At 36.1% G+C, this 14,229-nt stretch overlaps 1 protein-coding gene across 9 annotated transcripts in view; it reads left to right on the top strand.

Moving 5' to 3' along the window:
* Positions 1-14,229, top strand: part of PUM2 (pumilio RNA binding family member 2) — a 95,611-nt gene that overhangs the window by 16,294 nt on the left and 65,088 nt on the right. For 7 of the 9 annotated variants that reach the window (XM_057740457.1, XM_057740460.1, XM_057740465.1 and 4 more), the window contains one exon: positions 7,104-7,172. In XM_057740457.1, the coding sequence (XP_057596440.1) occupies positions 7,122-7,172 (51 nt within the window). In that variant the 5' untranslated portion in view covers positions 7,104-7,121. Of the gene's footprint in view, positions 1-7,103; positions 7,173-8,084; positions 8,210-10,822; positions 10,937-14,229 lie in introns of all 9 variants that reach the window. The other 2 variants (XM_057740463.1, XM_057740464.1) reach the window with 2 other exon arrangements.

The raw sequence follows: 14,229 nt of genomic DNA on the forward strand, positions 1-14,229 counted from the left end.
TGTGTCATAGTAAGATGTGTAATTTTGATTGCATGACTGAGAAGTGTAAGACACATTTGGACCAAGATTCCTTTACTTGTCAGATAATTGGGGGCCCCTCCAAAATAGATATGTATAAAAATTTATATATATTTATGGATATACAGTTGTTCCTCAGTATCTGCAGGACATTGGTTCCAGCCCAATGCCAAAACTGAGGATGTTCAAGTTCCTTGTATGAAATGGTGCAGTATTTGCATATAACCTGGGTGCATACTAGGGTATCCTTTAAATCATTTCTAGATAACATACGTAATACAATGTAAATGCTTTGTAAACAGTTGTAAATACAGTGTCAATGCTATGTTAAGTAGTTGCCAGCCCTCAGGGAATTTAATTCCCTGCTTTTTGTTGTGTGATAAAAGAATGTTTTGATCTCAAACTGGGTTTTACTTTAAATCCCTAAGTGTCATGATGGTATGGCTAGAGATATTTATTATAGTAGGTATTGGTTGTACATGTAAATTTGTTCATCTACGTATAAAGTTATCAAACCCATAATGAAATTTTTGCTTTAAATGGGCATATATATTTTGAAGAAATTAAGAGGAAAAAATAGTCCTTTGTACTTAAGCACGTACGTGGGTGAGTCAAAAATTATCTGCACTCTGGCTGTAGAATTTATTTTAATTAACTTAGAAAAGACAAATACATCATTTTTTGACATAATCTCCTTGTTTTTCAGTACACTTTGTCCATCTCTCAACAAGCTTTTGAATTCCCTCATTAAAAATATTTTAGGCTGAGCTGCAAGCCACGAATGCACCACTGTCTTCACTTCATCAGAAGTGAATCTTTGTCCTCCTAGGGCTGCTTTCAGGGGACCAAACAGGCGAAGGTCCAATGGAACAAGATCAGGACTATAGGGAGGATGCTTTAACACCTCAAAATGAAGTTTTTGCAGTGTTGACAGTGTGGGCAGAAGTGTGCAGACGTGCACACCCTGCAACCACAAAAAACAAATCACTGCACGCTGCTTTTCTTTTGTGCAGATCAGAAATGGGGCATCCATGTTTGCTCTTACCGCAGTTACAAATGAACCGATGTAACACGTTCACACCTGCACAGCAGTGACTGGGGAGTCAGTAGCCTTGAACGGAAAGTGCTGATAGGACAGTGCAGCCAACAGAAGTTTTACTATAACCGGAGTGTAGATAATTTTTAACTCACCCTCGTACTTAGCATTTCTGGTGCTCTTAATTCCTTCCTGATCTGAGTCTCCATCTGGTACCCTTTCCCTTTAGCCTAAGAATTTTTTAAATTAATTAATTTATTGGCTGTGTTGGGTGTTCATTGCTGTGCGTGGGCTTTCTCTAGTTGCCGCGGGGCAGGGGCTACTCTTCATTGTGGTGCACAGGCTTCTCATTGAGGTGGCTTCTTTTGTTGCGGAGCGTGGGCTCTAGGTGAGTGGGCTTCAGTGACTGTGGCATGCAGGCTCTAGAGCACAGGCTCAGTAGTTGTGGTGCGTGGGCTTAGTTGCTCTGTGGCATGTGGGATCTTCCACACCAGGGCTCAAACCTGTGTCACCTGCATTGACAGGCAGATTCTTAACCACTGCACCACCAGGGAAGTCCCAACCTAAGAATTTTTTTAAGGGATTTTCTGAGGTGGGAGTCTGTTTAACAAATTTTATTTTCTTTTTATCTAAAAATGCCTTTTAGCCTTTATTTTTTTTTCTTTAAGAACTTTTATTGAGATACAATTGACATACAATAAACTGCATATATTTAAAGCATACAATTTGATACTTTTTTTCTTATTAGTAATGTATATATGGCAATCCCAATCTCCCAATTCATGTGTCGCCGCCCCCCCCCCCCCCATCTGTGTGTTTCTGCCTTTCAGCCTTTATTCTTGAAGGATGTTTCCACCAAATAAAAATTCTAGGTTAGCATTTTTTCTTCTTTCAGCCCTCTGAAGTCAGTCTTTTATTCTGGTCCCCATTGTTTCTAGAGCAAAGTCAGTGGTCACTCATCATTTTTCCCCTTCCTCTAGCTGCTTTCAGGATTTTCTTTTTGGTTTTCAGCACTTTTATTATGGTGTGTGTGGATGTGGGGGTCTTGTTTTTGCCTTTCCTATTTATCTTGCCTGGGGTTCCCCGAGCATCTTGAATTTGTAAATTTTGCTTTCATCAAGTTTTAGGGGGATTTCTGGTCATTGTTTCTTCAAATAATTTTTCCACCTCATTCTTTCCTTATCGAATTGGGAATCCCTATTGATCTGTGTTCAAATTCACTTTTTATCTCCAACTTACTGTTAAGTGCATCCAGTGAAGTTTTATAAAGATATTTTTCAGTTTTAGAATTTCCATTTGATTATTTATAGTTTGGCTTTTTTCTTTGCTGGAATTTTTAATTTTTTCATTTATTAGCATATTTCTCCTTTCATCTTTGAGCACAGTTATAATAGTTACTTTAAGATCTTAGCTAATTCTAACCTCTAGGTCTTCTTGGAGTTGGTCTTTATTAATTGATTTTTTTCCTTTGGTCTAGGTTACACTTTCCTGTTTATATATATATATATATGTCTAGTAATTTTGGATTGTGTTCCAGTCTCTGTGATTGACACACTGAAAATACTCTAGATTCTGTTATGTTTCTATGGTGAATATTGGTTTGTTTTTTTCTCATGGAACTCAAACTCCAAATTCCTGTGACATCTGTGGAGGTCAGCAGCAGATCTTTCTGCTTAGTCCTTTTAGCTGTAATTGGGCTGCTTGGAATCAGCCCTACACATATGCAATTTAGGGATTATTTAAAAATCTGAGAAGAATTTATGTGCAGAATTTACTTGTAGACTCTCCTCCAGTTTGTTAGTTGTTTTCTATTGCCTTCAAGTTGTTTTTATATTTTGTCCAGAGTTTATAGTTATGTGCAGGAGGGTTTGGCTTGATAGGAGCTACTCCTCCTATTACCAGGAAACGTGTTAGACTGGTTTAAACTCTTTGAGAACAGTGACCATTTTTAATTCATTTTTTTCTCTGTAAAATCTTAAACATTGAAGATGCCCAGTAGAAGCTTACTGAATTAATGGAAGGATGAATGAAATTATCACTTTATGAGAACTGTTAATGAATCTAGTTCTTCTAGCAAGAGAAAATAGCTTATTTGCTATCTTTGATGTAGTATCTGTTTAAATTTTTTCACCCATTTTATTTACTTATTTATTTATTTATTTATTTATTTATTTATTTATTGGCTGTGTTGGGTGTTCATTGCTGCACGTGGGCTTTCTCTAGTTGCCGAGGGGCAGGGGCTACTCCTCGTTGTGGTGTGCAGGCTTCCCATTCCAGTGGCTTCTCTTATTGTGGAGCATGGGCTTTAGGCATGTGGGCTTCAGTAGTTGTGGCACACCGGCTTAGTTGCTCCACAGCATGTGGAATCTTCCCAGACCAGGGAATTGAACCTGTGTCCCCTGCATTGGAAGGCAGATTCTTTTTTTTTTTTTTTTGGCACACGGGCTTAGTTGCTCCGCGGCATGTGGGATCTTCCTGGAGCTGGGATCGAACCCGTGACCTCTGCATTGGCAGGCGGATTCTTAACCACTGCGCCACCTAGGAAGCCCTGGAAGGCAGATTCTTAACCGCTGTGCCCCTGGAGAAATCCCTGTGGGCTCTGCTTTTGATGTTGATCTGAAACCTCACTACCAAACACAAGGTCACACAGCTTTGCTGTTTTCCTAGAAGTTTTATAATGTCAGGTGTTGCATTTAGGTGTATAATCCATTTTGAGTTAATTTTTATATCATGGTGTGTGTTAAGGTTCATTTTCTTGCATGTGGACATCCAGTTCAAGTGCCATTTGATGAAAAGATTGAAGAGCTTTTTCTAATAACTAACTTTTGAATGCTTATGTACCCAACCCTATTTTAATTGTTTTACATTGCCTAACTCAGTTTTCACAGCATACTATCTGGAAGCTTCTGCTGCTGTTTTCCATGAGGAAGTTGAGAAAAAATAATTTAGATTAGTTGTCCAGAGTTGTAGAACCACTACCTGTCAGAACTATAATTTGAATCCAGTTCTGTCCCCCTGTAAGCCACATTAAGGAGAAGACAAGGATTAAAATATGGGAGGCATATGATCAGAGTACAATTTAGAAAAATGGCCTAATTACGTTTTGGAGATTAGATCGTAGGATGGAAAGGTAGAAGATTACAGGAGGTGATGGTGGTAAGAGATAGTGGTGGTCTGACCAGAGAACTGGAAAATGAATAGATTTAAGTGAGGTAGGAGGTTGACTTTAGTGATTGGATATTGGTGTAAGAAAGGAAAGAATTAATTTAGAAGTGGAGAATAAAGAATAGGTTGGAATTTCCTATGGTACCTCAGGAGAATGAGAGGAAGGAGATAATTGGGAATACTGAAGAGGAAAGAGATTTGGTTTATAAATACAAACTATTAAATATAAATAGGAGTGAGGTCCTATGCATATACCATATAGGCCTCAAAGCACTGAGAGTGGATGAGATTGCTTGGGATAGAGGATAGAATTCTTAGGAACACTAACATTTAAGAGTTGAGTAGACAGATAGGAGTCTGTGAAGAAGCCTGAGAAGAAGCAACTAGACACATAGGAAAGTAAAAAGAATTGTAAGAGAAAGCCTAACAACAGAGAACAGTATTATAGGAAATGAGGAAGTACTTTGTAATATCAAATACTATGAAATTGTAGAGAGAACTGGCTGGGGAAGATAATAAATAGGGTTATATTGTAAGGCCCAAAAGTTTGAAGGCTATGAATTTGTAGTGACTTCAGTTTTGAATGGCTTCTCCAGCAGTACTTAACACTAGGAGGCAAAGAGCCTATGACTCAAGAACACATTGTCACATGAAAGGTAAAAAGCAATTTAAACTCTTGATTAGAAATGGAAAAGTAGAAAAATATGTTTTAGTTTGAGGAGAAGGGAAAATAATTATTCTTTTTTTAAATTGGAGTATGGTTGATTTACAGTATTAATGTCAATATTGGTTTTAAGTGTATAGCATAGTAATTCATTATTTTTACAAATTATGCTCCACTGAAAGTTATTAGAAGATAATGGCTATAATTCCCTGTGCTATACAGTATATCTTTGTTGCTTATCTACTTTACACATAGTAGTTTGTATCCCTTAATCTCATCCCCCAAATTTGCACACACCCCCCTTTGGTAACCAATACTTTGTTTTCTGTGTCTGTGAGTCTGTTTCTGTTTTGCATGTACACTCATTTGTATTATTTTTTTAGATTCCACATATAAGTGATATCATACAGTACTTTCTCTGACTTGTTTCACTAAGCGTAATAGTCTCTGTGCATATCCACATTGCTACAAGTGGCAGAATTTTGTTCTTTTATGGTTAATTCCATTGTATGTAAATACCACATCATCTTTGTCCATTTGTCTGTTTATGGGCATTTGCATTGCTTCCATATCTTGGCTATTGTAAATAGTACTTCTGTGAACATTGAGGTGCAAGTATCTTTTCGAATTAGTGTTTTCTAGTTAGATGCCCTGGAGTGAAATTGCTGAATCATATGATGGTTCTATTTTTAGTGTTTCGAGAAGCCTCCATACTGTTTCCATAGGGGCTGTACCAATTTACATTTCCACCAACAGTGTGCAAAGGGTTCCCTTTTCTCCACATCCTCTCCAACACTTGTTATTTGTAGATTTTTTTGATGATAGCCATTCTGATAGTTGTGAGGTGATATCTCGTTTTGATTTCCATTTTTCTAACAATTAGTGATGTTCAGCATCTTTTCATGTGCCTGTTAGCCATCTGTATTTCTTCTTTGGAAAAATGTCTATTCAGGTCTTCTGCCCATTTTTTGTTTGGGGTGTGTGTGTGTGTGTGTGTGTGTGTGTGTGTGTGTTGAGTTGAATGAGCTGTTTATTTTTGATATTAACCCTTTGTCAGACATTATCATTTGCAAATATTTTCTCCTATTTTGTTGGTTGTCTTTTCAGTTTGTCAGTGATTTCTTTTGCTACGCAAAGCTTTTAATTTAAGTTAAGTTTAATTAGGTCCCATTTGTTTATTTTTGCTTTTACTTTGTCTTAGGAGACAGATCCAAAAAATATTGCTGCGCTTTATGTCAGTGTTCTGCCTGTGTCCTCTTCTAAGAGTTTTATGGTTTGAAGTCTTACTTTTAGGTCTTTAATCCATTTTGAGCTTATTTTTTAATACGGCGTGAGATAATGTTCTAATCTTACTGTTTTATAATACATGCAACTGTGCAGTTTTCCCAGCGCCACTTGTTGGAGAGACTGTCTTCTTTCCTTATGTACCCTTGCCTCCTTTGTTGTAAATTAATTGACCATAAGTGCATGGGTTTATTTCTGGGCTCTCTATTCTGTTCCATTGGTCTGTGTGTTTGTGCCATTTCCATGCTGTTTTGATTATTGTAGGGAAAGGAATTATTCTTAAGGAAACCTCTGAATATTATAATTACTCTCACAGCTGATTATTTGTTGCTTTGAGGTAGAACTGGATCACCACTTAAAATTTTTTTTTTACCATTGGTGTAAGGTCTACAAATAATGAAATTCTGAGAAATCTTAACTGAAAGAAGTAGTGCAAAGTAATAATTTTGTAATAGGAACTACAACATTTTTTTAAAAAGAAAGCAACTGTTGGGATTTCCCTGGCAGTCTAGTGGTTAAGACTCTGCGCTTCCACTGCAGGGGGTGGGGGTTCAGTCCCTGGTCTGGGAACTAAGATCCTACATGCTGTGTGGCACGGCCAAAAAAAAAAAGAGAAGATACATGTATTTTAGTACTTGAGCTCACCTCTTCTATTCTTTACTTCTCATCTATTCTTTTGCTTAAGAAACTAGTAGGGTTTTTTTTGGCACACGGAACAATTCAAGAACCCTTGTCCCCAGGTTTTCCCACAGATTTTAGTGTAGATTGCTGTGGTGCTCTATTTAGGAAAACCTGTCTTTCTAGAGAAATGGATTCTTGTCTGTCTCAGCTCATGCTATAACATCAGTAATAGCAGCAATGTAATATAGAAATAGTTGATGCAGTCTGTTGTTCAGATTGTTCTTTCAACTAATATTTGTTTTTGTTATTCAACAGGTTTGATCTGTGGATGAAATGAATCATGATTTTCAAGCTCTTGCATTAGAATCTCGGGGAATGGGAGAGGTAAATATTTATCAACACTAAGAATGTATGCCTCAGTTTGATTATATGAGCCATTGAGACTTGTTTTTTAACCATACATCTTCTTGGAAAGTGTTTATATATATCTTCCAAATGACGTGACTTTTAAAATCTATAGTTATGGGATTTTCAGCCTTTTTTTTTTTAACTTTTAGTAATTTCAGTGAGATTGTGTCTAGTTGATTCACCTGGTTAGATAATGTCTTATATTTTGGTAATGGACCATAATTACTTTGATCTGAAGAGGCTTCCTTAATCTTTGTCCTGCTGTTTTATATATGTATGCTATGTTTGCTTAGCCACACTTAATTGTTCACTATTCTCTCTTACAAAAATTTCTGCTTGTTCATTGTTTGCTTAATAAACTTCTAATCCTCTGCAGGACTCTACTGAAAAAGACTCTATCTGTTGTCCCATTGCTATCTGCAGTGATTAATTACTTCCTCGTCTGACTTCTTATGGATCTTTGTACATACTTTTAATATAATACTGGTTACAGTTTGTTTTATATTAGTCTTCTGTAGATTGTTAGCTTTGAATGACTAGCACACAGTGGGTACTCTGAAATTTTGAATGGATTTTATCAGTCCTGTTAATCTATGATTTTCATTGGGGTATTCCATTTAACCTCACCATTACATAATTTAAGGCATCAAAAATACTTAGTTTTCCATATACCTAATGAATATTTAGAAAACTTTTATTGATTATGAAAACCCTTGTGGTCACATTTTTATTTTGTCATGTTCTGTAGTACTAACATAGTGTGGACTTTGATAATAGAAAATAACCATGAACAGACCTAAGATGTGTAATTAACTGCTTGCTCCTGGAGATTATTTTACTTTGGTAGACCTTCATGAGACTCACTCCATCCACTGCTGTGCTCTTCAGATGCAGAAAAAGAGTCCAGTCACTCCTCTGGGCCACAAGAGGGCACCCTGCAGCTAGCTAACCCTCCCCTTCTTCAGAACAGCGTTTTCCAAAGAGTTTGTCATTTTCAGAGGACTGATTTAAGGGTGAGTTAAGGTGCTTAAGCATAAGTATTGCCAACATAAACTTGTTAGTCCAGCGCTTAAGGTAAAAGTCTGGGCCCTAAGAAAATTTGAGAGGGAATAATTTTTTAGTTAAAAAAAAACCTTGCAGCTTCACTGCAGTGCAGTGGCTGCTTAGGCATTATTTACACTATGGGTGAATAAAAAGAAGCAGTTGAAAAGGGCTTTTGTTTTTTTCCCTGTTACCTTTTTTTTTTTTTTTTTTTTGGTCTTTAGAAAGCAGAATAACATATCTTAAAAGCAGGTTTGAACAGTGTTTCAGCTTACTCTGTGACAAACTTGATTTTTTTTTTTAAGACCAAGTGAAGTCAAACCCTTAAGCTTAATTCTTCTTAGACCCCATGACACTTTACTTTCCAAATCTACATTGTGTATGTATTTACAAATTGGCTCTTCCCCCCCTCCCTTTCTAAGTAGTATTTGATAAACCCAAAGACATCTTTGCAGTTTTTCAAAAAATTTCATGATCAGAAAAGTAGTTGAGAAAGTTTCGTTATTTGGGGGTTGGAGGGAGGGGTATTTGAGGTTTTTGGAGAACAGCGGCTGGGTTGAATCGTATGTTAAATGATCTAAGCTTAAATCTGGACTTTTCTTAATGGAACTGTCAGAAATGCAGAATAAAAGTAGCTAGGGTTAGGCTATCTAGTTTGGCAGGTAGCAGCAGGTCAGTGCTTCTGTGACTTTCATCTATTAAAAATGTATTTTTAAATAAGCTGTTATTCACTAATTAAGTTTTTTTCTTAACAGTTTACCAACTAATTCTGTTACCTCTAAGAGATAGCTAAGAAACCTGTTGAGGTTTCTGTCTCTGGGTTCTCTCTCCCACAAGCCTTTCTATCTTTCCTCATCTCACAGGCAGCAGGGAACCTTCTGGGATTTCCTTCTTTGCCTGTCTCTCTCTCACCAGTCTTCTCCTCCTTTCCTGACAGGTGAGGTTTTTTGTTTTATCCCAGAATTCATTCATTTTAATAACCTAAAAGCAGCCTTGAGTTTCTGGCGCTTGAGTTTTCTAAAATTGCTTGTTTTTTTTTAATGTGACATACTTTTCTAATATATTGCCCTATCTTGACTTCTACTTTAAAAATAAAGCTTTACTTATTATGTCTTAAGTTGTAAATCTGTGATGTACAAAGCACTGCATTACATAATTTTCAAATGTACTGGGTTATATAGATCTTGAAAGCTTTTACTGACTCATCATCAGAAGGCCAGTTTCTTCTAGTTGTTAATCCAAAATTGGAACAGGTTTTTATTCATTCATAAACTCATCCTTTCCAATTTTTTTCATAGCTCATTTTTGTCAAAAGGCCTATCAATTTGTATTATGTCACATGGCTTAAAAAGAGCAAAACTAACCCATAGGAGGTTGAACTCAGCTTCATCAGTATGGTGTTTAAAAACTATACTGCAGAGACACATGCCTATTTATTTTTATATATAAAAATTAAACAGGAACTTTCTGTGTGGATATGTATATATACACACCCATACACTTTTAAATAAGGAAAAAGAGGCTCCTGCCTGAACTTTTTTAGGGAATCTAGAACTTTTAATTACTGAGTTAATGTGTTTTGGGGGAGTATTTTCATAGTTTAGTTATGATGAAGCTCCCTCCTTTCTTGTCTGACACAGTAATATTTAAAGAAAACATTAGAGAAAATTTATGTACTAAGATCCCAGGTAGTATGGTGAAGTGGAAAATGTACTGGAGAGAAGAGTAAGGAGACTTCTGTTTTCTCTCAGATCTATCACTAGTGCTATATGACCTTGAGATAGACTGACTTCTTTGAAGGTAGTAATAAGAATAGCCTTTTGTATGAATCACATATATCTCCCAAATGCTCTATCTCTGATCTGAACTGTTAGGGATAATGGGAATGGAAGCCAGCTGTTTTAAATAGCTGATTATAGTTATGTCTGTCTTAGACATTCTATCTTGAACTTTATCCACTCTAATGAATACCACATCATGTGGTCTGAATATCATGATAACATCTTAAACTGTTGTATTTTTTTTGTTATGGCTAGTTGTGGTCTAATAACTGAATATTTTTAGAAATATTGATGAACTAGACTATGATTGGAAAGAACCATCTTCTGTGGTAGTTAAGTGTAAAGAAAATGGGCTTTAGGATTAAACAGTTAATGGGTTCAACTCCTAATGCTGCCACTTACTGGCTATATATAATCTTATATGTAATCTTGGACAGTTTGTTTAACCTCTGATTCTGTTTCCTTATGCAAAATGTGACTTTATTAGGCAGCTGTTTTTTGTTGATATAAGTAGTGTAGTTTCACAGTCCCCCTAGGATACTCAAATAAAGAAGGCAAACAGCTATAGACAAGGTTTTTTTAATGAGTACTATTATAATCATTTGAAATAATCAGCCAGTTAAATGTTGCTGGCCAGTGTGTTACTCATGTTTTATAGTATTAAAGGAGTCACACTTTTAGTAGTGAAGATATGTAATATTTATGTTTGCCACATGCTAGATGCTATTCTAAATAGTCCACTTATTTCATTCTAGCCTCACAGAAACACTATAACAGTAGCTTTATTATATCCTTACTCTACAGATGAAGAAACTGAGGCTCAGAACAGTTATTAACTGGCCCAATACCATGTAACAGTGCTTGAACAGCAGTTAGAACTCTGGAGTGCCTTGACGATTACAGTACTGCTTCCCATTGGTAGTGATGACATCTGACGATATTTGCTGGTGATATTAAGGGATATTGGGAATGTAGAAGATTTAGGGAAGTAGTATGATTTGAAAATATTAAGTATTGATATCTTTCATTAACAGAAAATATTAGTCTGGGAAAGCACCATTCTGGAGTTGCCTTGTGGCTTTTGTTTTCTGCACACTTAGTTATTAGCATCTATGCCTATCTTTTATGAACTTCCATTGTAAATAGAGTCACCTTACATCCTAATTTGCCCAGACAGTCCAGATACGTGTTATCATGGCATAATAGTTAATAGTACCCCCTTTCTCAAAAGTGTCTCAGTTTGGATGTTACATGAACACTATAATGTAGACATAGAGGCTTCAAGTTCTTTTAATTCTTAGTATTATATTAATTTGGTTGGTTTGATGATTTTACATAATAATTGTATTAGAAAAATCTGAAGTGTAAGTGCACCTCATAGTATAAATTCTAGCAGGAATTGTATTTGTTATATATTTTGAGGCAGTGTACTAGGATGTTGACTGAATTCTTTGGAGATGGAAAGGGCAAGCCATAAGTGCTTCTTGAAGGAAAGAACTAATAAAATGGTGGATAGCGGGGGGGGGATGAATTTGTATGTCCACCCAATCATTTCTGAGTTGGAAGGGCAGAGAAGTAGGTTGACAAGAAATACTGAGTTGCTTGACCTTGGTTTAGAGCTTATGTGAATGAGGGAACTAATATGAAGCATTATTGGATAATATGTTTTACAAATAATAAGATCTTTTATCCCTTGTTTTTGTTTTCTCCCATTTCTACTATAGTAAAAGAGTCTCCAGGGGCAAAACACTATTTTTATTGCTATTCCAACCATTACACCACTTAATCTTTTTTTTTTTTAACTGTTCTGTTCTATCGTGAATTGTTGCTTTCCCCTATGTTTAGTCCATTTTCGCTTAATTCATGGTCACAAGCCAGTAGTTTCTCTAAAAATTTTTGAAATCTGTGTCTACACTGTCACAGCTGTTTCTAGAATGGTGGTAAAGGTCTTTGTTAGAAATAGTGTTAATTTTATTAACTGCTAAATTGTTTGCCTGTCCAAGATAATTTATAAATGTTTGCAAAATGAAGAGACGTATAGCACAGTGCTTGGCCTAAAGTAGCCACACTGGATAAGTGCTTGACATAGACAACCCCCCAGTTTTAAAGTTTGGGTGTGAAAGCAGTGAACTACTACTGCACTACATGGTATCTTATCCCAAAAGACTGGAATAGTCTCCTCAAAAAGATTCTATCATTTCTACTACCTCAGAAGATTAGTTTGTTTCAGCCACTTCTATGTCTGTAATAAATACTTCTAAGTTGTTACAGCTTCATTTTTGATTCCTTATTATCTTTATTTTGATATTAAAACATTTTTCTTTGTGAACTTATGGGATAAAAGCATTATTCTCTCAAGAACCATTTCCTTCTGCCTGAAATGGCTTATTTATACAGTACTTTAAAGGGATTAACTTGGGTTTTACTATGAATAAATGTTCAGTTATTTAAATATATCAAGTACAGTGTTTTAGTATTGTATTATCAACTTTACATTTTGTTTGGATATTTACATGAAACTTTTATAGTGAGATTTTTAAAAATCACAACAACAGAGGTTGTATTTTACTGTGATCTTTGTTGGAGCAGGTTATTGTTTAAAATGTCTATACTTTAGGGAATTCCCTGGCGGTCTAGTGGTTAGGGCTCAGCCCTTCTACTACAGGGGACACAGGTTTAATCCCTGGTCAGGGAACTAGGATCCTGCAAGGCATGCAGTGTGGCCAAAATAAATAAATAAGCAGATCTTTAAAAATAATATAAATAAATAAATATATAAATAAAAGTCTCTACTTTAAATACAAATCATTTGCAGCTAAGGAAGATCCTAACATACAAAGAGTTTTCTTTTTTTAAATAGCAGAAGTTAGTTTCCTTTAAAATTAACAATAGTTTAGCAAAAGATCCTAGGGATACGCCCAAATTGAATTCCCTCCCTGCTTTCCTCCAAAGCTGCTTATCCTGGTTTTTTTTTTTTTTTTCCTGTTTTGGTCAATATTACTATTAATTACCTCGTTACCCAGATTTTAAAGTTTTATTCTTTTTATCAGCCTCCCCCTTTTTTTAAAAAAAAATTATTTATTTGGCTGCGCCAGGTCTTGGTTGTGGCACGCAGGATCTTCAGTGCTGCGTGTGGAATTTTTTAGTTGCTGCATGCGGAATCGTTTAGTTGTGACACTCAAACTCTTAGTTGCAGCATGTGGGATCTAGTTTCCAGACCAGGGATCGAACCCGACCCCCATGCATTGGGAGCGCAGTCTTAGCTACTGGACCACCAGGGAAGTCCCAAGCCTTCCGTTATTTTTATTCATATCTTATTGACTCTCCTGAATGTCTCTGAAATCCGTTTTGTTTTTTCAGTTCTTTCTACCAGTACCTTGTTTCAATTCTTGTCCTCTTGGCTCTGTTGTAATTATCCTTAAGGACTTCTTTGCCTCTAGTCTAGAATATCCGTTATTCTTTGAACTTGCAACTTGAATTGTTTTCTGAAACAAAATGTTGCTCTTGCCTTCCACTCTTGAGTCCCTGTTGCTTCAGTGTAATAATATACTATTGATATTTCTTTAGCATGTCTTTGAGGTTCCTCCTAATTTGCCTAGGTAGCTTTAACAGCATAAACTTCCACATCTGTTCCTCCGTCTCACACCCTATTCTACAAAACTATGCATTTTCTCAAGTTGTGCCTTTGTTCATAATTTCTTGTGTCCTCCCCACCTTCCATTCACACTTTAAACCCCCAGCACACACACACAATCTTATCTCTCAGATCCAGTTCAGGTTTCACAAAGTTCATTTTATTATGGTTGGTTTATATTTGTGAGCTCTCTAAAGATAAGGTCACCAGACCCTTGAGGCAAACACAGGTAATTTAGTGTGATAAGTGTAGTAATAGAAGTGTATACAGGTTTAATTATGAGGACCTAATTATGGGCTGAGAGGGATGGATGTCTTACAAGTGCTTACTTAAATGTCAAATGCATGTTTTAGAAACCAGTCTGTTCTTTTCAAACAAGCATATCCCCAGTCGGCCTCCTCTGAGTGTCAGGAAAGGTAGAGAGGAGAGATGTGGATGAACATTAAAGTCTCATTAGGAAATGACAAAATGTACATTTTGAATAATTATCGAATGGTTATATCAACACAATTTTGTATGCTGTGTGTGTGATTATACAGGATAGGGCACAGGGCTTTGAGATTGTTATCTCAAAAAG

This window comes from Hippopotamus amphibius, chromosome 7 (genome assembly GCF_030028045.1).
Source record: "Hippopotamus amphibius kiboko isolate mHipAmp2 chromosome 7, mHipAmp2.hap2, whole genome shotgun sequence".
In the NCBI taxonomy this organism is placed as follows: Eukaryota; Metazoa; Chordata; class Mammalia; order Artiodactyla; family Hippopotamidae; genus Hippopotamus; species Hippopotamus amphibius.